Genomic DNA, 25,910 nt, shown 5'->3' on the forward strand with positions numbered 1-25,910 from the left:
AAGTGGACTCAACTCCTGAAATCTTCGTTAGCAAAGCCAAGCCAAGAGATATAAATAAAATCATATGTAGCTAATGGTGGCCGATAGGATATTTGCACAGTACTGTTCACAAGCATGCTTATGGGTAGCATTCAGTTTTGACCAATAACCCCTTTTTACACACTGGACCTATAGCCTAAAGCACTTGTATAAATACAAACCGGTTACCATTATCTTAACTTACCATTTCATTATTTTGAGCACTGAAGTTGCTACTTGTGTGTGTATGTATGTGTTTACATGGATTTAAATCTTTGAGAGGACCAAAAAAACAGAAAATCCTGTCTGTAAGGGACATTTTGTACAGTCCACACAACTTTAAAGGACTTAAAGGATGTCTCTGAGTGTCCTCACTAAGATATACAAACAAGTTTGTGCTCTTGTATATTTATATCTTTGTGAGGACCAAAAAAAAACATCCTGTCAGCCCTTAGAAAGACTTTTGAGGGTGAAGACTTGGGTTAGGGTTAGAATAGATCTGAGGTAAGGGATAGGAATAAGTATTTAGTTGTGATGGTTAAGGTTAGGGTGAGAGGCTAGGGAATGCATTATGTCTAATGTCCTCACTATGAATACTGCGCAAACATGCGTGTGTGTGTGTGTGTGTGTGTGTGTGTGTGTGTGTGTATCCCTCCTCCCTTCCTGCCCACCAGCAGCCCTGAGCTGAGTGCATGTTTGTCGGCAGGGAGTAGTGAGAAGTGGAAATTTACAGTCTCCCACGTCGGTACCTGAGTTGTGTGTCACAGCGAGGCTGTGTCCAATCTCCACTGTGGATTTAATTGTCTTTAGCCGCGCGGGGGCGGGTCCTGCTGTCAGCTCCACTCCGGGTCACCCGTGTCTGCATAAAGGCGTTCAGTACAGAGGAATGGTGACAGCTGAGAGAGAGGATCACAGTACACAGCCGCAGCCATGAAGGAAATGTAAGTTTCTAAATGTATGATTTTTATTTAATTGATATTTAAATTAATTTGTAAAGCAAATAAATGTATTTGTATATATTTACTGAGTTTGCTATCTGTGTTTTATATTTATGTGCGTAAATATGGTAAAAAAAATCGAATGATTTAAGAAAATTATAATAATTATATATAATTATATAATATATTATATTATAATAATGACTGTTTAATAACGATATCATAGAGAAAGAGGCTGCGCACGTCTTACTGATTTAGAGAACTAGACATAACAATTAAATATCCTCTCTTTTTTTGCACTTTTTGCACATTTAATATGCTGAGATTTATTATTAATTCCATCTTAATGAGGGTGAGGAATTCCGGTTGAAAATAAAGCAGTGTTGTGTGAAAACCTACAGCATATTTGCGCGCCGAGGAGGCTCGAGGAGTAAAAAGAGGAGAAAACGGGGGGGGGGGGGGGGGGTAAGAGAGACAGGATGAGAAACGGAGTGAACAAGAACTGATCCAGTTATGTAAGCAGGTTTGCTGCGAGTGGAAACGCGGCTCGCGCTGACTTGTCATGCATAACAGGAAGAGAGAAATCCTCGAAAAATGATGCGCGCGCCAGGGGATATGGTTAGATGGATGGACGGTGGATGGATGCAGTGCTTGTTTTTCAAACCTTAATTAAATCAGGAGACCCGTAGCTCCCAAAAGGAATGCTGCTGGTTCTCGTTTTCCTCATGCAGTTGCTGGTAGAGATAACGCTCCCTGAGAGGGTTATTAAATAGTTCTTATATTTTTATTAGTATTATTATGAACGCTGATCTACCAAGTAAATAACTGATGACATTAAAGTTTTACGTTGTCCTTGGTCTGTGTGTTAGGGTTATTGTTTGCCAGCTGGCAAACAATAAATCAAATTCAGTCTTGACATGTCTCACATAGCTATTTCTGTCCTATCAGGGTTTCATTTAGGCTCACACACAGGGACACAGGATCTGTTGGTCTGTAACAAATCCAGTCTTTCTTGGAAAGACGGTTCGGAGTGTAAACACATTAGTGGACTTGAATGTGATTATCCCCTTCCTTTTAAATTTAAATCACAATGACAAAATAAGAGCAAAAATGAAACGGAAAGAAAAAGAAAGTTCCCCTCTGGTGCAGGCGAGGTCAAAAAGCCGAACATCCTGTGCAAACTTTCTCTTCCCTTTGTGACAATGTGACTCCCACAGAGCAGAAAAATGAACCTTGAGGCTCAGAGGGAAGTGTAGCACTGCACTTGTGACTAAGAGAAACATTAATGTGAATATGCAGATGCTGTCAGTGGGTTTCTAAATCACACAGTGTATTATGTATGCAAGGCTGCTGTAGATGTTTTTACTCAAACCCAAACACTGTTATCTGACTGCCTGAGTGAGAGTCGCTGATAGGGAAACACAGTGGGCATTCTTTCTGTTTGATTGTCCTTGTGTAATGTATGTGTGATGCTGGGCTTGGACTTGGTTTGTATTTTTATCAACAGTTTCAATTATATAAGAACTTTGACCTACATTTGCATGTTTTTTTTCCACATTCTGATTTGATTTAGTTCCATTGTGTGTCGTAAATCAGCTCCCCCAACATTTCTGCAGTCCGAATGACCTCCATGCATCACTCTCTCAGATTACCGAGATTAGAATAGTACTGTATATCATGGACACAACCTGTAACGCAATCAGGAGAAAGCATTATCAGCCTAATGCTCCTCACTATCTGTGTCTTATCCCGGTCACCTCTGCCTAACTCCTCTGTTTCTCTTTGACTGTGTGCCCTTTTCCCTTTCACTGTCCACAGCATCTCACAAAAAGAGAAGTTACAATGCCTGAAGGATTTTCACAAGGACACGCTGAAACCGTCGCCAGGGAAGAGCCCAGGAACTCGGCCTGAGGATGAGGCAGAAGGGAAGGTTACGCAAAGGGAGAAGTGGTCCAGTAAGCTCGACTTTGTTCTGTCTGTGGCCGGAGGCTTTGTTGGATTAGGAAACGTCTGGCGGTTCCCTTACCTTTGCTATAAAAATGGTGGAGGTGAGCAAAAGCTATGCGACAGATGCCAGAGATGTGGAGATTGAGATCATGAAATGACTTCAAGTTGATTATTGTGTCACTCTTTCAGGTGCATTTCTCATTCCTTACTTCATCTTCCTGTTTGGTGGTGGTCTACCTGTGTTCTTCCTGGAGGTTGCACTGGGCCAGTACACTTCTGAGGGAGGCATCACCTGCTGGGCCAAGCTCTGCCCCATCTTCACTGGTAAGTTCATACAAAAGCTGTGTGTCCATGATTGGTCCAGTATGGTATGGTTGAGCTGCCACGTCGGCGAGATACGTAGTGTGACGTCGTACTGGTGCGACGACAACAAATGACAACTTCAAACGCGACACAACAAACAACACTGGAGGACATCCAGCAGCTCTTTCTCCTGCTCGGGTTGTGGCTGTTTGTCAAACTTTGTGTGAGAATAGACTCTGGGTGTGGTCGGTCTTTGGTGTGTGAACGAAGTGGGGCAGACGTACCGTACTTAGCCATTTGCAGTGTGTGCCTGAAAATATTGCAGGGTATATAAATGGGTTATTGGTGGTAATAAAACACAGGTGCATGTAATCAGCCAGTGCCACGCAGCTCCTGCACACATATAACAAAGACACACAGTTAAAACCACAAATGGAATGAAGGACTGTGACAAAACTGAAGAAGCATTTCCTGATCGCTGAATTTCTGATTATTTTTAGGTGGCAGATGATTTGGAGGAACATTTGGTTAGAGCACAGTCATTTCTTTACTGTCCAAACTGTTTATGTTACCATAATGTTACAATGGTTACAGCTTGTAGTGTTGACTTGCAATGTAAATTACAGTCAAAAAAATGTACGTTGTCTACAGGACTAGGGATTAGACACCATGTGACTGACCATCCAATAGGTGCCTGGCTGCAGGTGGTAGGTGGACATGCAGTGGATAAGCTCTCAGTCAGGCTCCCCTTTGTTTTTCCTAACATGGTTTCTTGTGGTTACCAATGTGGTGCTGGCCAAAATATTAAACTTGAGGCTTCAAGATGGGAATTCACAAGCCACTGGGTGACATCACGGACAGCGGGTTGCCACTAGTGTAAACAACAGTAAACAGCAGAAGTGCCGCAAGAGCTGAACACTAATAGTAACACAGAACTGCTTCAGACAGCAGATCTGCATGTGTGTGTGTGTGTGTGTGTGTGTGTCATGGATTGATGAGTTTTTTCCACTGTGGAAACAGACACAGTGAATACTTAGTTGTTAAGCAATGAGGGTAATGTCGTGCAGCAGATTTAAAACAAAATCACCATACTACTTTTTGCCAACATGGTACTACAGTGAGGATCCACCGGTTTGTTTTAGCGTCCTGGCTGTTTGCCAAAACAATTGACAGATAAGTATTTTTATTTAGTGTGACCTAGCCTTACACTTCCTGATTTTGAAAAAATGCCCAGAAATGGGCTGAGGGTGGAGGGAGGGAGAGTGGGGAGCAGTGCATGGGGTGTAGTCGAGTGAGACGAGTCTCTCAATCAGTTACCCTGCACTTCCAACGGTGGCGAGAGAAAGGCTCTGGCATTTATAAAAGAAGAGACAGCGAGCCTCACACTGGTTTGACAAGAGGGCAACGAAAGATTGTACCAGTGACGCAGACGGTACTAAGAAAACCAGTAGCAACATTGTAGTGCAGTAGCAGAGTCAGTAGATGTCCCAAATTTTATCTCAACATGTATCATTTCAATACTTTAGATTAAACTGTGAAGGTTAGTACCTGGATCAGCAAATAACATTACTAGATACTCATATACACTGGTTTACAGCTGAAAAGTGAACACTAGCATGACACTGGCTCTTAAAACTGGAGAACCCCAGGGTACTAATCTTTGTCTTACTATTTCATGGAGAAAAATATCTGCTGTGAAAAATGTCTCTTACGCCAAGACATATATTGTACGAGGGTAACTCATTGACAGTTTGCTAATATTTAAGACAAACTTTCAGTCACATCGTTCTAATCCAAATACCGATGGTAACAAAATTTAACAGACAAAAAAACCAACTTTTACACAGTACTGTAAGTGTCCTCCATATAAGAGGTGTCAGGGCGGGGTTCTCTCATTAGCATCTCAACCAGCAATTGAGATCTTCTTAAACTACTGATACTTAGATAAGATACTTTCAGGGTCTGTCATCGCTCTGATATGCAATCCATCTATCTTTGAGCGACAGCTGTCGCAATAGGCATCCTCAGCTGCTGTGACCCCCTTACTCATGTTCACACAAGGTAGTGACACATGAAAAGAGAGGAACCTGAGTGGCACCGCCTTTCCAGCAGCTGGTCGCTGCTATTCAAGGAATGCCGAGGCTGTTGTCTGTCAATCTGGTTCAGCCCCTGACACGACGGCAAACGAGCAAATCTACATCTGCCATTATTCGTCCTGATTTCATGTGTTTTTGGCCTTGATTCAAATACACCCTAACGACACATCACATGCCAAGAAAATGCCAGCAAACAGCAGATAGCTATTGCTGTCTGTTGTGTCGCGTTCGGTGACGTCGCTCATTGTCGTCGCACCACTATGAAGTCATGTATCTCGCTGGCACAGCCCACACCAACTAGGTATTCAAGCCTGACCCAGGGCTTTACCATTCCAAGCCGTGCCGCATTGTACTAAACCAAACATACCATGAAGGAAACACAGCATTTGTCTACTGCTTAATCCCAGCTGACATAAGGCCAAAGGCGGGGGACACCCTGGACAGGTCGCCAGTCCATTACAGAGCCAACATATAGAGACGAACAACTATTCACTGTCACATTCACACTTACAGTCAATTTAAAGTGTCCAATCAAGCTCTGCATGTTTGTGGACTGTGGGAGGAAACCCGCAGAAAACTCTGGATTTGAACCGGTGACAAGTACGGTAATTCAGAGAACATCAGCTGAGGAGATGCGTCCTCTAATGAAGATGGATTGAGTTCATAAATGGTCAGGAATGTGGCCACATGCATCAGACCACCTCTCAATGTGTTTCTTGTGATCAGATCTGAGGACGCATTCATACTTAATGCTGCTCATATTTGATTGGATCACTCAGTTCACTTTTGGTATGTGGGACTGATGAGAAAGGCCAATCCAGATGATGAGTTTAAAAATACCCTGAAGCAGTGGAAAAGTACTGGGAATTGCAGCGTCTGGGTTCATGACAAAGTCATTTAAAAATAGCATCAACACTGTAAGGACATTATAACTGTTGATACGTGAGTCTAAGTTAATGTAGACTTATCTGTTCTGAGTTTTTACTTTAAAGTTCTTTATCTCACATAAGCAGTTAAACCCTTTGCATACATTTTTTTAAAGAGTCATTTAACGACAGGCTGCGCCGTGGAGGGCGGTTTATGGCACATACGACCAGAAGAGATGTTCCAATCCACGGGCGGGATCCTCTGGATTGTTCATTAAACTGGATGTTGTCAATATGCATCAGAGTGGAGCAATGTAGGCGGTCACATTTTAGTTTGAGCCGTCAAATTCTCCAAATGCAGCCAACATTTGCCTGGCCACCACCTTTGTGGTCGACCATATCCCAGAATTTGTTGCCTGCCAGCGTAACAAAATTGGTGACATAACCAGCAGGTTCTCTGAAGGCTAGAGCACCTAATTTCAGAGCACTTTACTTCCGTCTCCTCTGAAGGATGCAGTTCACAGACTGGACTCTGTCAACCAGCCCATGGATTGGAACAAAGCTTGTGCTTCTTCATCACTGCAGCAGGATAAGAAGTTAAACCACTAAAGGACAGGAAATGATAGATTTTCAGCTGCTGCAAAAGTGATCATTATTATTATTATTATTATTATTTTTACAGCAATGCATCAGACTGCTGCCCTGGGTTATTGTAACTTCTTTCTGACTCTCAAAAACCATGATAGCGTCTGTCAAAGTGACAAAGACCAAACATGGTCTTTTGACCACCCCATTGCAGTTCTGATGGTTGTGTGTCAAGGAAGCAAGGGGAACAACAAAAGAAGTCAAGTGTTCCACAACAGGTACTTACAAATAATAAAGTCTGAGAAGTCACCCATTGGTTTGTGAACTGCTTTTTTCCAAGCTTTGAATTTTATAAAGTTTGTCAAAAACCAGAAGAGACCATATATGAATGAGAGGAAGGCACTGGGGAAAAAGTCAGTGGGTCTTACTGAAAAGGCGAGGACCAGGAGTTGAAGTCACAGCATTGGCTTGACTTTCCGACCCCACAGACTACGAAATAGAAATTTAGAAATTACAACCTTGAGCTGGAACCTTGTGTGATATTTTAAGTTAGTTTTGTAATCTGCTCTCTCTTTTTTCCCAGGTATTGGCTACGCCTCTATCGTGATCGTATCTCTACTAAACATCTACTACATCGTGATCTTGGCGTGGGGCCTCTACTACCTGTTTCATAGCTTTCAGGCGGAGCTTCCCTGGGCAAAATGCAAGCAGCCCTGGAACACAGAATACTGTGTGGAGGACACAGTCCGCAAAAACAAGACTTTCTGGCTGGCAGCCAACATGACCAACTTTACCTCCCCTGTCACGGAGTTCTGGGAGTGAGTATTCACTCAAAGTATTACTGTCACAAGACATGCACATGTGAAAACAGGAACACAACCCAGCCACATGGTTAAACATTTCCTGAGAAGGCTGGTTTGCTTTTTAAATGTACTTTTATTTCTTTGACAGTTTATTATGTTTGGACTGCACCTTTTTACATGCAGCTCAAAGTTTGACTGTAGTTGTCAAACTAAACTGAAGTACCAAGTGTTTGAACTTGATTACAATTTCTCACAGCATGTATTACTTACAGTACGTGTTTGGACTTTATCAGACACTTAAAAGTTCTGGCTTCAAAGTGTAGTATATTGCACAATCATTGCAACATTTTACTGTAGTCTGACTCTGGACGAGCAGCAGAACGAAGGCCAAGATTAATTGACTGTATTTGAAAATGTGCAGGATACCCTTTTCTGTTTCACTTTCCACAAAATGCCTATAACTCTTTCCTCTGTATCCTGTGTAGACACAATGTCCTGAGCATCTCCTCTGGGATTGAGGACATAGGGCCCCTGAAATGGGACCTGGCCCTGTGTCTCCTAGCAGTGTGGGTTATCTGCTTTTTCTGCATCTGGAAAGGAGTCAAGTCCACTGGGAAAGTGAGTGCTTAAGTGTATACACATCCTGTGCTCGCTGTGTTGCCTGGATGCTGTTTGGCCTTTAGTTTTTACCCCAACAAATGAGTGACAAAACACTGTTGCTTAGAGAAAACCCACATGCTTGGAAACAAGGCTGATTTAGAGACACAAGTCTCTGGACTGCCCTGAAAGTTGCTTCTTGGCCAGACTTCCTGTCGGCTGTAACAGTTGACTGCTGCTTCTTAGAACCTGTCTCTGTTCCTGTTAGCAGGACTGGAACTGCTGCTTGGTCTCAATTCATGTACTTCAATCCTCAAATGTGCTGTTTTGAGTACATGTTAGTGTGTTAAACTATGACAATATGCATGACAATGTAAGCAACGCATGGATACTTCTCACCCTCAATGGTTGTCACCTTGGTGATATAGACGGAGTAGAACAACCAACTTATTGTGAAGTCCACATTTAAAACAGATTTAGATCTGATCACTCTGATGAGCTCACATCACATGCTCCGGAACATTTTAGCCACCCATCCAAAAAGCTGGACTATTATTATTATTATTATTATTATTATTATTATTATTTATTATTATCTACTAATGTGAGGACTGAGGAGAGTATTGCTTCATGTGTTGGCAAATGCTAGCTGCCTAGCTGCTGATGTATAATTGGTTTGACAAAGCAATTGTCCGATGGTTTAGCCCAGCACTCAATCACAGTATCAGCTTTAGCTTCACATAATGAGATGAAACCTTTATTAAAAAGTCATTAGTGATTGTGACATTTATGTGGCTTTTGTGCGTTTGATAAAGTTGTAAGAGAAGAAATCGTAAAACCATTGAGTTAATTAGCAATAGTAACATTTACTATGCTAGTTTGTTAAACTTAGCTAAATGCCAATAAGTAGCATCAATGTTGAAAGTTATGTAATATTAATTTAGTAGCTTTATTGCTCAATCTGTTATCGTAGGCTTTGTCAATAATGACACACCTTATTAGCATTTAGGGAGGTTTTGCTAATCTCCCATTAAACTCACATTGTGCAGAAACAAAAGATCAGGGCGTGAGTGATGAAAGATGGCTGCTAATAGTTGGAGTTTGGTTGAAAATGCTGAAGGGCCTGAGAAAAGTTTATAAACGGATAATGCTGCTGAACAAACTCTAGACTATACACACCTTGATAAATACTAAATTGAAAAGAGAATTCTGCAGAATGTTGGTTCATACCCAGAGTTCCTCAGAAGGGCAACAGAACTTCAACACAGGAGCTTTTACTCGCCTTTTTGTAGCCGTAACTGGTGTTTTAATCCAGAATGCAGCTGTTTCACTCAGCCACAGGTAATTGATTAATATAGCTGGTTTGCCAAGTCTGACCATGCATCTTGGCTATACAGTAATGTGGCCCCCCTAGAAAATTCTAGATAAATTTGAAATTTGAAATTTGGCACAGATAGGATCTATTTTGGATGCATGAAATAAACCCCAACTGGAAGGTGGCCATTTTGGATCAAACAGCCATTTTAGGGCAAGTTTTGCAATTTGGCACATGTATTTTAACAAACTCCTCCTACAGATTTAACTCTTAAAGTTTTCTTCTTTATTGCAATCAGATCACAGAGGTGTAATTGGGGTAACTGTTTGTGGATGAGTGGCATAACAAAGACAGCTTGAGATACTGTTTATTATCTCAGGTTTTATGTGTCATAAGTCTATGTTCTGATCGTGAGCAATTTGTCTCATACTTTCCCTTTTCCTGTCTAGGTGGTCTACATAACAGCAACTTTCCCATTTATAATGCTGATTGTGCTATTGATCCGCGGTGTGACTCTTCCTGGGGCATCTGAAGGAATTAAATTTTACCTTTACCCAGACCTGACCCGCCTACAGGACCCAGAGGTACAGCTGAAAACGTCTTCTTTTTTTTTTCTCACAGTGTTACAGCTCTAGACCTTATCTTTTGCATTTCTATCTGTAAAAGAATAGTTTGAGATTTTGGAAAATATATTTGTTATTCTCTCTCAATGTACACCAAATCTCTCTAGATAAATCTGTGTACTGTACAGTTTTAAATGACAATGAGGGTATTTATTTAGTATCAATAACTTGACCAATTAATTTCTCATTGAATCAGCATCAAAACTAACTCAACAGGTGTTTATTGGCTTTCCACCATGTGCTCATGCTGATCTATTTAAACAAATGACATTGAGCTCTGCTTCTGCCCACAGAAAATGTTTGCTCACCTCCGCAGCTCCCTTCTGCTCAGTCGAGTTTTTGATTTTATGACCCTTAAGTGTTGTTTCACTTTTCCCTACACCCAGGTTAAATTTCAAGCCTCTATTCATCTTATATTCACAAACATAACATCCAGAGTGGCCAAAAAATGGGGATCATGATATAATTTCCAAAGCAGAAATGAAAGCAGGTTCATTTCCTCCAATCTGGATAACCCTGTGAAATTCAGCACAGCACGTCTTCTCTCTCCTCAGGTGTGGATTGACGCTGGAACCCAGATCTTCTTCTCCTATGCCATTTGTCTGGGAGCCATGACATCACTGGGGAGCTACAACAAGTACAGATACAACTGCTACAGGTGAGCCGCATATCTGCTGGGAGCTGTGGGACTGTAGTAGTGACAGCAACTCGTGTCAGAGACGGTTGCGTGAAAAGAAAATGGGAACTTCGGTTCCTCCTGTGTTCATTAACATCCTCCATGACATATGTGTGACATAGGGACTGTTTGCTGCTGGGAGGCCTCAACAGCGGTACCAGCTTTGTGTCTGGCTTCGCAATATTTTCCGTCCTGGGCTTCATGGCACAAGAACAAGGGGTGGACATTGCCGATGTGGCAGAGTCAGGTACGAGGGTCCGAGGTGATGGCAGCAGTGATGGTGGGCACTGCTGCAAAAAAGAAAGAAAGGAAGAAAAAACAAACAAACAGGAAATTGGAAACTTAAAAAAAGTAAATGATGGGAAAAAAAAAAGATAATGCTGAAATGTAGAGGTATCGGCAATTGCACACTCCTTGAATAAAAGCCTCAATGAAACAGAATTGTTATTACAGTGCCAGATACTGTATGTTCCACCTTTTTGAGGACAGACTACTCTGGTCAAGTGTTGTCTGTTTTGTGCTCCACATTGAACTGTGGTGTTCCTTGTGTACTGGGCCGACATCATTGTTATCACAGGTGCTCAGTGACCACATTCAACCTGCTCATGTTTTCCAGTAGCTTTATTTCTTTTTCATCAGTGGGGCCTGCTGTATGTGCACCACTGTTGGTGATTTTTTTTCTTGCACTGCACTGTAAAACTGTAAAGCCCAGTTCTGTTAACAAGCTGTGGATTTCCTGAGTGTGGCGGAGTGCCAACAGCTCTGTTTCTGCCTTGCTATGTGGATTTTGAAGGAGATGCGTCTTATTTCAGCATGCTTGCTTTGTTTAGTTCAAACTAAGTCCTTAAAGGGACAGCTCGGGGTTTTTATTAGTGCGGTTGTATGAAGCGCTGATATATTGTCAGCGTTGCCCCCTGGATGCCCTCTGTCAGGAGGCCGCCAGACACAGGAAAGAATGCTATCAGTGAAAACATTGCTGCCAGGGACACAAGGAAAAAGTGATTCCAGCTACATAACAAAAGATTTGTCTAATAAAATAAACGCCAGCTTAAGAGAACTCTATATTAAGAATGTGTTTGTCACTGTATTTCACTGTCAGATAGCCTGTAACGCCTGGAAACCCAAGTTTGTCTTATAAACTTCTTGCTATCCTGCGCCAAACTCCATAGACAAAAATCTGCATTTTGAGCTCCGTAGGACACAGGACTGTTGCCTGTTTTGGTGTGGCAGGATGTAAAATCACTCATTTTCTGTATGGAGCAAATTATAAAGCAAACACAAATTTGTTTATTTATTGATTTATTTATTTTGTCAGGCATAGATTTTATTAGGCGAGAGTTTGTTTGTTTTTTATTGTGGCTAAACAGCTGGCAGCCACGTTTTTAGTGCTCTCAGGTGCTCTCGACACAGGTGGGTGTGCAGCGGTCAGCGCTGATTTCATGCCAGTAAATCATACAACTGCACTTCAAAGAAACCTGAACTTTGCCTTTTAATGATTGCAACTTGAAAACAATGATGTGAAACTGTATGACAATGCAGTGATTCTGTGGACAAATACGAACACACACACACACTCTCGCACACACACACACACACACACACACACTCTACATACATATTCCACCCTTGATTGTGTGTCTCATTCTTTGTCGTATCATGTTGAGCTGGTTCACGGCTTTGTCAAAAACCTCATCTGCTTGATGGAGTTTGCATTAATTTAGTTTGTTGCACAAGATTAGCAGTATTACAAAACCAGGTTAGCCTCTTACAAACTGTTTCCATACATGTGGATGTATAGATAACATAATGTACAGAGTTAAAAGTATGATGCCATCAAATGGGAACTTCATGACTTCCATGACGTGATGTTTTAAACATGACATGCTTGGCATTTGGATGTTAAAGTTATGAGAACGCTGTTGCCTGGCAATGACAACACCAGCTAGTGTCCCTATTTGGAGGCACGGATCGACCTAGAACAGGAGAAAAGAATCAAACTGTGATACGTGTGGGACAATATACTGTATATGAAATGTTAAGCACATGTGTTTGAAGTAGCAGCAGAACCTCATCAGTAGAATGCTCTGGTTCCGTCATAGATGATTTCAAATATGAGCAGATACAACACTTACACCCTAAGCCACATCATACATCATTTCTGTTGTCAGATTATACTGTATATTATTGTTGATACTTGTGGTGCACATAAACACAAACACATGACACCTTTAGCATGAGAAAATCTGCTCAACAGTATCAACAAGTCCATCCAATTAAATTTATCTTGTTTCATCTGGGGGCCAAATTAGTGTTGGATCCTTTCGCATCAGAACCTGCTCAGCGTTTACATCATCATTCAGATCCCCTTACAGAATGTCGTCCAAGCTGAAATCAGATAGAAATGTTAATTCTGTCCTCTCTCCATCTCCCCCCCCCCACTTCCCCATTCTGTTTGCCCCCCAGGTCCTGGCTTGGCCTTCATCGCCTACCCCAAAGCTGTGTCCATGATGCCGATGCCAACGCTCTGGGCCATCCTCTTCTTTATCATGCTGCTGCTTCTGGGCCTCGACAGCCAGGTCAGTGTTGTCACAATGAAACTGCCGTCGAGGTATATACACAGAAGCACAGAATATCAGTTCTTTTGTATGATCTCCATTCATTTCACACACAAGTCCCACATGTTAGTTTGCTTCCTGCCACTTGCAATGTGTAAAACACATTTGGTGTCTCTCAGATCCGTATCTAATATCCACAACGTATCAGATAACTGACAGCTATGTAGTACAGCCCATCATCACAAAGACATTTTACGACCACTCGCGATTACCCTGTGTGTGAAGACGTGAACCTTTTTCATGCTTTGCAATGTCACAAATGAGGTTTTTAGCAGCTGATGGGCGATTAGTAGAGGTCACTGCAATAGCCTGGGACTTATTTATCGAGCACTGACAGATTTGAGTTAGACAAGATAACCCAAGTGGACAAAACCCAAATGTACACCAGAGGGATTCTCTGGCTATATCACATTTCCTGCATTCAAGTGTAATTCTACTCGTGTGCTAACTCCGTCCTGTAAATGGCCCGCGACTCCTCTCAGCCATTTGCGATATCAGGCCAATGCTCTAAATTGAGTTCATGTAAATAGTCCCATGCAAGTGCAGCCACTTACAAACCAGTGCCAGTGTGTGTGTGGGGGTGTGTGGGTGCATTTTTCCACCATAAATTTCATGCACATTTGTGGTCATGAATGCTATATATTGTTATCATCTCTCACCCACATGCCACTGTTATGTAAGGGCTTTTTGTTTGGTTTTCATGTAGCAGACGAGTGTGTCCTTGGTGCATAAAGCCAGTGCAGTCTGATAAATGGGGCTAATTTTGTAATGTTATGACATGTACCAGTGTGAGGCAATGAGCCACATGGAAGCAACAGAGAGACACAGGCACTGTTGTTTTGTCTCTGTGTCTCCTGGTGTCTTGGCATATTATAAATAAACTGACTTAGACTGTACTTGTGTACAGGACGTCAAGCACTTGCACTTATTCTTGTTTTATTTCTGTTGGCATCATTTCTCAGTTTAAAGTGTGTTAAAAATGCCCCAACATTGCATTTGAGTAGTCATTTCTGCGAGGCGCCAATTTCTCTGTATGGTAATTTTGCAGAAACGTGTTGAGTTGGCTTATGAAATATCTCAAATCTGAGTTTTTATTCAAATAATTAAACATGCAAGTACAAGATTTCCCACTGTAATGTCTGTGCACCCCTCTGCTTATGTGTATTAATCCAAAGTGGTAAATGAAGGCAGTTCTCTTCCTCTTTTGTCCCAACAGTTTGTTGAAGTGGAAGGACAGATCACCTCTATTGTGGATCTGTATCCATCTGTCCTCAGGAGGGGTTACCACAGAGAGATCTTTATAGCTGTGATTTGTTTCATGAGCTATCTCCTGGGACTTGCCATGGTAACGAAAGTAAGTTCACCAACAGGCTCCTTCAGTGAGCCTCTGCACTCTTGCCTCATGCCGCCTCATCCTGTTTGGAAAAGGGAGAGAGACCTGAGTGTATTGGGCTCTCCACAGCAGAGATAACAGACGTTCCGCTCGCCCGACGCCTGCTGCATTTCTACGACCAAATATGGCTTCACTTCACTTTCACCATTCACATCCTGTGTGTCTGAATGGTGCAAGCTGGAATGCCATTTTCCATCCAGCAGTTCACTGTGGGCTTCAATGACGTTCTCAGCACCTGTTGAACTCTGCCTCTATTGGTAGAGTGCCAGCATTCTAGTGTGCTGCTTTCAATGCCCTCTGCACACTCGGATTTTATGCCCTCACCTCTATTTCAGTAATCCTCTTTCTTTCCACACACAATAATTGATGTCGTTTTCTGCCTTTTCTTTTTTCCAGGGTGGCATGTATGTGTTTCAACTCTTTGATTACTATGCAGCCAGTGGTGTGTGCCTTTTGTGGGTTGCATTCTTTGAATGCATTGCTGTAGCCTGGGTTTATGGTAAGTGGAAATCAGTCTGATGAGTGTGTCGTTTTGTTTAGTTTTTCTTTTTTAAAGTAATGGTCGTGGAGAATTACTCGCACAAATGACTTCTATGGCGATAAACAAAGGTTTTCCTTGTGGTTCATTACACATCAGCACTAAATAAGTTTAACTGCTTGCAGAGGTGTGGCGAGTGGGGCCGTCTTGTAGCATGGGATTGGCTAATCTGGGATACACCTCTCATCATTGGTTAGAAAAAAACGAGCCCCATTGGACTATGTAATCAACATGTTGTTAAGTGTGTAAGGCCATTTGATTCTTTTGATTAGAATGAATCATTCATTATTCAGGAAAACACAGTAGATCATGCACACAAAAAGGCCCTGCTATTCAAAATGTTGACCACTGACTGCCTGTATTAAATCTCACTGTGGCTGAATCACAGAGAACAGTAGCGCCTCTTCACAGGGACTGTTTTTGTTTGAGGACAATAGAGGCATCTTAAAATATTGGCTCCCAGCTTAAAGTTTGGGACGTCTAATTCTAGTGAACTGTAACTAAAGACCCCACAAAGATGTATTTTCCCAGTCGAATTATTGGCAATTTAGAAATCGAAATAGAATCATGTATTTTCATCATTTGTGTCAATTGTTTTGAGTGTTGAACACAACAGTTTTGAGCGTTTTCTTTACATTAGTAATAATAGTAATGATCAGAATATCTATTTACATAGTACCTTAGTACCATGGTACCCATCGAGAACAGAGGTTTAATAATAATAACTGTCAATGGGTTGGATAAAAAAGTGAAAAAATAAATAAATAAATAAAAAGACAAGGTTACGCGAATGCCAGTCTATAAAAAAGTGGGTTAAAGTGTTTTAAAAGAAGTCACTTATTCTAATATTGTTGTTGCAATAATATTAACTAAATATGAAAGACAGTTAATGGGCTGTTTCCTAAAAATGACTGGAGAGTTTGATCTCTTCATTTAAGTTTTTATAGAAATATGCTAATAGATGGTAATGCAGCATCATAGAGGTCTTTAGTAGCTAATTTATTTATTCATTTCTATCTGTGGCCCCTAAAATGGAGCTAAACAGTGAATAAGTCAACAACAAAAAAGATATAAAAGTTAAAAGTGTAAAGCACAGTACACTTACCCTAGTAAACAATGCAGTAAAAACATAATACCTAGCATTAAGGAAGTATGAATAAGCAGTTTTATCTGACAAAGCCTAGACTGTTTACCATATACTGGTACCTGGCTCAGTGTAAATATGGGCCTGTGATGCCGTTTATGGCATACAGAGAGATAAAGGCCTCATAAATGTAGTCATTTCCACAGATGCTCGTGATAGTAAACAATAGCACGTGCACAGTTGACAGCGATTATAGTCCGTCCTACATTCAATAATTAAACCCACTTTCGTCATTTGCAAGCACTAATTCTTTATCCCCTTTGTGTTGCATAGGAGTCGATAATTTCTATGACGCAGTGGAGGATATGATTGGCTACAGACCAAACGCGTGGATGAAATGGAGCTGGACCTTTATCACGCCTGTCCTTTGCATGGTGAGAATTCAGAGTCAGGTTATTGTTCTGGAGGGGGCGAGAGATACTGATGACATGTGACACATGTTGACAGGTCAAGGTCACAGAGACGTGTAAAAATGCAAGTTCTAAATGTAGCACGTTTGTTGTTTCCCAGGGATGCTTTGTCTTTTCCCTGGTGAAGTACAAGCCCCTGACCTATAACAAGGTGTACGAGTATCCTGACTGGGCCATCGGTGTGGGCTGGTGTTTGGCTTTGTCCTCCATGATCTGCATCCCATTGGTGATGGTCATCAAGATCTTGCAGTCTGAGGGATCACTGATTGAGGTGAGCGGACATGACTCCCCTGAGGTTTTAAAGCAGCAAAACAAATGAATAAGTACATTTGTTGGCATGTTTTTTCTGTTCATCTGATTTAAGTTAAAGGGTTTTTTGATCATTTGTTTCTTTACTTGGAGTTTGTTCAGATAAAGTATCATAAGTTAAAGCTCAGGCCAGTACATGATTAGCTTAGCTTAGCTTAGCTTAGCATCAAGACTGAAAACAGGGTGAGACAGCAAGCATAGCTTTGTTCAAACAAACATTTATAACATTATATAACATTATATATTTTAACATTATAATACCTCTTTTGTTAACTCTGTCAAAGGGGGAAAAATTGCATAGTTAGCTAATTGGCAAGCTGAATGCATCTGTAAGCTAGTTTCTGCTACACATTTTGTAGTAAAAATCTGTTATATCCTTCATTAATTAGATGCTAGGCTAAGATTATCTGCTGCTAGCTACAGATATGATAGTGTTACGGCCCATTTATAAACCATTTACACATTACATCCTCTAGAGGCCAGTGCAGACTACCAAGTTGCAGGCATCAACATAGCGACCATTAAAAGAGCTTATTTTTTTTGTGCTTGATTCAAGATCAGACCACTAAATGTAAGTCGTCCCATTCATGGGGAATATTACTCATTGGTGTCAATGAGAGAGATGGATGACGAGTTGCTTTTTCAAAATGTCCGTATATATCTGCCACGACATTTGACAACTGAGATCGGTCACTCTCCGTTTTCTGGCTGCAGGGATGAGCCACTGAGCTCTGGCAGCATGTTTTACACTTGTTTCACTGCAAGTGTGGGTTGCTTCTTCTTCATCTTCTTGACTGATTGGACTATTGACTCAATACTGCCCCCACAATTTCCAGTGGTATTGCTCCATTTTGTCCGTCATCGTAGGTTGGCGCACAATGAAATGAAATGAACGCCAAGTACGGATGAAAGGCTCCACCTGTCTCCGTCTTTTGCGTAGACTATGAATTGGCCTAAAGTAACATAAAGTTACCATAACAAGTACCTTGAATAAAGATTTACGCCATTTGAAAACAGATGCTCATTTCTAGCTTAAAACTGCTTAAAACGTTTTAAGATTGCTATCCTAATCGTTCCTGTCCTTTCCCACAGAGGATCAAAGCAGTGGCAGCTCCTGCAAAGTCAGGTGTGAGCTCCCGCCCAAAGGAGTACAACTTGACGGCCAGCGAGTTGACACAGCCCCTGGACCCAAGCGGGAACAATGGCTTGAACAAGCCCACCGACACCATTGTGGAAACAGTGATGTGAGCGCTCTCTGTGAGAGGAATACGATTGTTGTGCTTTCTGTGTTACCTTATTTGCTAACGTTGATAAAGGTAGGTTTACGTTGTCCAATATATTCGCGTTAGAGAGATTCGATTTGTATGACGAGGGTTGTTACTGTTGTTGTATTCTTTTTCTCTTGTTTTTTGTTTTTTTTCTACTATACCAATATTGATGTTACACTTGTTGCTGTAGCTGGCACTGATCTCAGTTGAAGCAATGTTTTCCGATAGAACATGTTCAGTGTTTAATACCTTCCATTGATTCAATTGAGATAGGGAATTGTTTTGTTTTTCCGTGTAATAGAAGAAATGATGAAATTCTCATAAACCTAAATAACTGACTATGCATAAGGTAGAAAATGTCTAAACAATCTTTGGCACCGCTTTGCCAATTCTAACTTCTAATATTAGTTGTTGTGCATCCCACAGTGAAAATGAATGTAGCTCTACAATCCACCCATATCTCTCACGTCGTACTCACAGGATCATATTTGTCGGTAGCGATGTCCAGAAGCCCGCGTAAATATTGTTGCCGGAAGAAGAGAGAGGAAGAGCGGCAACGTCTTTTCACTGTTAAATTGATGTTACTCTGATTTTAAGAAGTAGTAGAAGTACAAACAGAAGTCATGTAGATGTCATCTCTGGATGACCACGTACTTAACAGTAATACAGGCTGAAACATGTCGGTGAAATCTCGATGCTCAAGTTTAATTTGAACTATTCCAACAAGCCTGTGGATGTCATTACTAAGTGCAATGACGCGACACATGAGGTTATTTTCATTCTTTCTCATTAAATGCCGATACAGTTTCCTATTTGGAATTTTTCCATGGAAAGTTTCGAGAAATGTTTTGTGCCCCCTAGTCCTTACATTAAGTTTGTATGTAATTTGGTGGTACAACAACATTTGAATTCCATTTTGGTGTAAACACATACATACATATCCAAAACATGTGAAGGGGTAAAGTGGATTGTGGACTGCAGATTGAATTTAGTTCGACACCCTTTAAATTGCTAGTTCACCAAGGCCTTGGCCAAATACTGTGAGAAATGCATTCATAAATAGAAACATCCTTAAAAAATAACCAAGATAAAAAAAGAAATAATGGTAAATAGCAGTGAAGAAAAAGAAGAGTAAGGAGAAATGGAAAGTGGCATTTTTAGAGTATTTGAACACTGCCTGTGTGACTACTATAGTCAGTCCCAGTGCATTTATTGAAACCTCTTTTTTGCACTTTATATGTCGTTTCACCTTTATTGTAGTATTTGTTGCGTTTGCAACACTTATCAGGAGGAAATATTTTTAGCTTCTAACTTTTTGATATTGTAAACTTTGATATTCAGTATCTGGTTGTCAACTTTAGACAATGGAGACAATAGAGTAGACATTTGATATCAAATATTCTGATTAGCCGAAAAATAAAGCTGTGAGAGTATATCGTTTAAAAGTTAAATGCGTTACTTTGATGTCCAAACATCCAGATAGCTCTTTCCATCGTGCTCATTCAGGATTACCACTGGATTTTACAGAAGTTTCTAATGTTCACTTTGGAAATTTCTATGTAGAAATTGAATTGTTTATAATTCACGCATGCCTTTTTGTAACAATTTTATACTGTACATCATATTACACCATTATTGATTCATTATTTTACTTAAAACTCATTAATTTCCAAATATTGAATACATAATGAGCCTAGATGACGTTTTCAGTGTGCAATACTCATTGAAGCGATGCCGAATTCTCTGTTCTTTCATATGACATTTGAAAGAGCAGAGAATTCCATACGCATTAAATATAAAGTAGATTTAATGACTACTGAACGACTTGCACAATTCAATATGAACATCATAGCACATGAAGGACTCACCACAGCGCTGTGCTGCTTAGGAATTCATGTGTACCAAAGTATTTTTGCCTCACATTTTGTCCCCTTTGAGATGCACATTGCATCATTCTATAGATTATGAATAAATATCATTTTCTTTGAATTTACTGGTGTCTTAATGTGTTGTGCTGATATTTTATTCATAATCTCTTTAGAAACTGGAAATGCTACACACCTCCAGCTTGTCGTCCAGATTGTTCCACACATTTACTCCTGTTGGTTCTTGTCTGCGGTCTTAGTTCTATAAACAGATCAACAGCTACGTTCGCGTGCAGTTGCTGAAACGCTGTGATGAAACTGGCTCTCTTGAGGACCATCCCAAGAAAGTAAGAGTTTCCCATGTTGCGGAGGGTGCGGCCATTTGACTTACACCAGTCTCAGAAAGAGCAGAATAAACAGATTAGAGCATGAATGATTCACAGAGTTCAAATAATAGACACAGCTCAACATCCGCTGTTCAGAGGAAACCGTGTGGATCAGGTCTTCACGGTCAAATTGCTCCAAAGAGGAGGACGGAGAAGTGACTTGCCTGTGACAAGAAACACAAGGTGGATATGAATACTTGGTTCTGAGGAGTCCAGATTTGACATTTTTGGTTCCACCCACCATGTCTTTGTGAGACGCAGACAAGTGGAGCAGACGGTTTTCTCTCTTTCTCCATGTGTGGTTCTCATCATGAAGCGTGGAGGAGTCGTCGTGATGGTGTGGGAAGGCCAGTGGATCACATGACACGGAAGTCTTTTTTCCCTCATTCATTCATTGGGTCAGTTTAGAGTGTCCAATGAAAGGAATACTTTACCGATTTGCATTTAGCTTTTTATTACTAGAATAGGGGTAGTATTTGAAATATCTTCATTCTTTTTTTTTGTTACATGCCCACCAGTGACACTTGGTCCGAGGCTTTAAACTGCAACGCTAATTCCGCGCAAATTTTAAACTGACTCGTAGGGGGACGGGACCTCATTCCCAGAAATGTAAACAGTGTCCGCCATCTTTGCTAAGTGTGGGCACGCAACAAAGAAAAGAATGAAGATATTTCTCAACTCAGGGGAAACTGAGGTCGGGAAGCACATTTTGCATGGAGATGCAAACTCCATGCTGAAAGGCGCTCATTTGGACCGGGTTGCAAACCTGGGTTGTTTGTGCTATAATTACTGTGCATATGAAAAAAGGTCCTAAAATAGCTCATGCTTGACATTACAATGTAACAACATGGTAATAGTAAGGTAATCATATTGTAGTGTAGTGTAATATCTTGTGTCTAACGCAATGTCCACCATAGAAGAAATGACCATAATATCACTCAATTATTACAACAATATCACCATATCGTTACTGTATTGTGATGTCAAGTGTTACACTAACATAGTAGAGACATGAAAGTCACTTTATTTTATTTTAAAATGATATAATATACATACAATTAAAATAAACTGGTTTTTTGATTGGTTTTCATGTCATGTGATCCACCGACTTCAAACCAAAGCTAAACTGCATTATTAGACAAAAAGGACACACCTTTTTGGTCAAGTCTGGACCTAGGAAGGCCTTAGAACCGAAACCTTGAACAAAAATGTGTTCTCACAACCACAGCAAGTGTTGACATGCAGCGTCTGGGTCAGAGTGTGATTTGTTCCTGTGGGAACTGCGTGAGTCAAAGTAAAGAACGTGCTGTTCAGACACCACATTCAAATCCTCTACTGTTTCCATCCATACTTTATTTCCATAAAAAGACCACTCTTAGTTTATAATAAATTAAATAACAAAAATAAAATCATGTCCGTCCAATAAATCTCAAGTTGCTTTGAAACGATTCTGAAATCATATTCAGGGATGTGAGAATCAACCAGAACTGTGTGAGCACATTGGGTTTCACATCTTAGTTGAACGCACTGCATTGTATGTGCATGTGCTACAAAATAAATCACTGGATATCATGAGATGAAAAATAAAAAGATACAATACAGAACATGGATATAAAAACTTTAAAATAGGCCTCAGTATACGAATCACTTTCTAAATATGGCAGCAATGTTATCACATGTTTCACGTTGGCCTAAACATGGAATAAATCATGTTAGTGTTTATTTCCAGAGAGGCAGCTTCATTGGCACACAAATACTTTAGAAATCACAATTTCATGATTTAAAAAAAAAAAAAAACTTTCACAAAGATCCTATTGTGCAGGCAAAGACTGTTCCAGTACTTTTTTTTTCTTTTTTTGTTTTGTTACAAAGAGCTACTCTCCGAGGACAAACCTCATGCATGCTGAACAAGCTTACACACACACACACACACACACACACACACACACACACACACACTGACGGGAGAGCGAGGATTCAGACAAGTCAGCCCAGTGGGATGTGGAGTGAAATCACTCATCACTGGAATTTGAAAGCCGTTCTCTTCCTCTGCTTTTGTTCAAGGATGTGATTCAGTGATAGACCACAAGACACCTTTAGAGTCAGACTCCCACAGTGACAGTGACGTATTAAAACGTGAAAGGGAGGCGTGCACTCACAGAACAATGTGCGTTGTGTATTCAAATGAAAAAAAATTACGTGGAAATGAAAAACGTGTTCGTAAACGTGCTATAGGTTCTTTAAGGTCAGTGCAAAAAAAAACTTATTTTTATTTATTTTATTTTTTTTTAAACAGAAAGGGTTACGTGTCCCCGCAAGCATCCACGGTGTTAATATATAGGAGGGTTTAAATTCTAGTTCATGATACTTGGAAAGGCGCATGGAGCGTTTGGTCTATTTGGAGGCACCGTCACCTTCTCTGTGGCAGAGAGCGTGGACGAGAAACTGGAAACGAGGGCAGTGAGCCATGACATGGCTGAAATAACTCAGTCTACAGGAACCTCTGTGTGTGTGTGTGTGTGTGTGTGTGTGCTATATGAACATAAAGCAGTGCATGTATGTGTATGTAATGTATGTGAACATAAATCCCGTTAAAGCAAAAGATGGTGCAAATGTATACGTGTGTTAATCTCCTGGCTCCATCAGAAGATGTGACTCCCACTGTTTTATGACTCTACATGTGGATTTGGCTCTAAAGAATGAAGGCGTGTGGGGTGGGGGTATGGGGGGGGGTGTTACCTCTGAGCAGTGACTAAAACTGGCAACTGGTGGCAACTGGGAGCATTTGCACTTGTGAGCTGTGTGAGTAACAAATGTTCTCAGGTGGTGGGAGAGAAGTGTTCCGTTGTGATTGTGCATGTGAGTGAGGGGATGCTCTGCATGCTGTGAAGGCCTCACAATGTGACCGACTGAACCGTACGTGATGCTTGTGTGTGTGTGTCTGTGTATGTGGGTCTCGGCACGAGTGTGTTTTAACAGCCGTCAGTTTGTCTTTGGGGTCACAGGGCGACGCTGCCGGTCCTGTGCTCAGGAAAGCAGAACAGTGAGTTTGAGGGCTCGTCACAGTCGTCGGACAGCCCGCTGTCGGCCGCCGCCAGTGGATTCCTGCTAATGACCAAGTCCAGACTGTCTCCAGCCTCCATAATTAGGGGCACAGTGAGACAACAGTCCAAGTCCCTTGTTCTCACACGGTTCACCTGGAGGATTAGAGTCAATTAATAGCATCATGAAGTGTGCCGTTACATTCACGGTAACTTAGTTTGACATTTCGGGGGGGGCGGGGGATGCTGCAGCTGGAGACCACATGCTGAGATTAGCATTTAGGGGGAAAAAAACAGAGACCATCAGAACCATAGAAGGTTAAAAATACTATGTCTACTGGGGCGTTACTTCATTAAGAATTAAGGAAAGTGGCTCATTTACAGGATTTGATTATTGGCTCTACTGCTGTTATTGAGCACAGTGGATGAAAGCGTGATTGTGACAGACAGTAATGTGATGTGGTGCTTTTGAATGTGACACATTAAGAGTGACTGAGTTTGGATGCTTTTTCCACCTCTCTCTATACAAAGCTCCCACTACAATTTCAGAGTACACCATAAACACCCCCCCCCCCCGTCCCCCTCTCCTGGTCATGTGCACTTATTTTCAACACAAGCCGCGGCGCCATGTCCATGCTGGGCGGCAACTTTTGCATGCTTTTCAGTTCTCGCCAGACGACAAAAGCCGGTCCAGTGTTTACTCGTGTGTGGACCCTCGCTCGCTGGGTTAGACCGTCATTTCCTCTTCCTCACTTCCTCTGATAAGTTTTCTCTGCTTCTTTTTCACCGGCTCTGCCATGATGAACATCTACAATAACGCTATGGCTGCCTTGACCTTACAGCCAGTACTCAGCGACGATGTGTGTGTGTGTGTGTGTGTGTGTGTGTGTGTGTGTGTGTGTGTAGTGCCGTGAAGCACTTTGTGTTTATCGCAGCACCCGAGACTTTGTGAGACCTCCAGATTCTGAGGACTCCGGATCGGGAGCCCTGATCTTGCAAGGCTGGTTTTCTGCTAACAGACATTAAAGTCCTGCATAGTTCTGCTTTAATAAAAATGTAAGCAGCTCAATGTGCTTTTGTTTCCCAAGCATTCTATGTGAAGACCCATTGTTAAAAAGGCACCCAACTAAATTTGAAGTAATACGTTGGGAAAATTCTGCAAACTTGTTTGGGGACCCAAAGAAATCTCCACAAAGCATCTGTGGGTCCCGACCCAGTGTTTAATTGTATTATACAGACATGAAGGAAGACTGTATGGATGGAGAAATGAGTGCAGCTTACTGGAGGGAATGTTATTTCTTATTGATCAGAACGGTTCATCCCATGTCGTTCCTTTTTACAATAAACTTTTTACATCATAAACTGAAAGATATCATGTTTATACAATAAACTTTACATGTTATGGGATAGGTGTCACATCATATACTGATCTATTTTTTTATTTGTGCTGGAGTGGCAGTAATTAGTTTCAGCCAGGCCAACTATATATATATATATATATATATATATATATATATATCATTTATTTTATAAGGTCCAGTGTGTAATGAGTGTCCTCTCAAATAAAATAATATTTCATTACATTTTTAGTAGTAATTAGTGTCATTTTATTTGGGTTTTTGTGCACCTACACTGACTTTATTGTCTTTTACACATCAGTCAGCCAATCTTATATCGCGTCACTTCCTTTCAACCAGGCTTTCAAAATAAGAGCCACAGACTTTGGCTTTTTACTACTTCCTGTGTAAACCTTTTGGCATTTCTGCTTGGCAATAATAAAAAATAAAAGCTTACAGTCATTATTCTTATAACATGAAAATAACGTTTTTAGGTTACATTACCTTTGTTGCCATTTGAGTCATTTTCTTTTAAAATTTGTAATTTTCTATTTCTTTGGAAGTATTCTACTTTGCTACGTTTTAAATCACATCCATTACCGAGTAAAAATATGCTGGCCTGAATAAATAAATAAATGAATAAATAAAAAACACACACCAAATTTTGGCAGTGAATGATGAGGACAGGTAAATGATGACGACAGGACAGGTGAGGTGAATGCATGATGAGGACAGGTGAATGATGAGGACAGATGAATGAATGATGAGGACAGGTGAATTAATGATGAGGGCAAGTGAACGACGAGGACAGGTGAGCGATGAGGACAGGTGAGCGAA

At 41.0% G+C, this 25,910-nt stretch overlaps 2 protein-coding genes across 5 annotated transcripts in view; one reads left to right on the forward strand and one right to left on the reverse strand.

The window, feature by feature from the left end:
* Window positions 1–757: 757 nt before the first annotated feature.
* slc6a6a (solute carrier family 6 member 6a) lies at window positions 758–20,433 on the forward strand. The gene is made up of 14 exons (XM_058643741.1): window positions 758–959; window positions 2,775–3,004; window positions 3,093–3,227; window positions 7,337–7,571; window positions 8,042–8,174; window positions 9,918–10,052; window positions 10,646–10,749; window positions 10,890–11,014; window positions 13,231–13,343; window positions 14,599–14,736; window positions 15,172–15,274; window positions 16,731–16,831; window positions 16,968–17,138; window positions 18,269–20,433. The coding sequence occupies exons 1-14, from the start codon at window positions 949–951 to the stop codon at window positions 18,422–18,424; spliced, it is 1,890 nt and encodes a 629-aa protein (XP_058499724.1). The 5' UTR covers window positions 758–948; the 3' UTR covers window positions 18,425–20,433.
* Window positions 20,434–22,028: 1,595 nt separating this feature from the next.
* The window catches only part of LOC131468983 (glutamate receptor-interacting protein 2-like), a 47,778-nt gene continuing 43,896 nt past the window's right edge, over window positions 22,029–25,910 (reverse strand). For all 4 annotated transcript variants that reach the window (XM_058643738.1, XM_058643737.1, XM_058643736.1 and 1 more), the window contains exon 24: window positions 22,029–23,892. In XM_058643738.1, coding sequence (XP_058499721.1) covers window positions 23,695–23,892 — 198 coding nt within the window. In that variant the 3' untranslated portion in view covers window positions 22,029–23,694. The remainder of the gene's footprint in view (window positions 23,893–25,910) is intronic.

Source organism: Solea solea, chromosome 11, assembly GCF_958295425.1.
Source record: "Solea solea chromosome 11, fSolSol10.1, whole genome shotgun sequence".
Taxonomy (NCBI): domain Eukaryota; kingdom Metazoa; phylum Chordata; class Actinopteri; order Pleuronectiformes; family Soleidae; genus Solea; species Solea solea.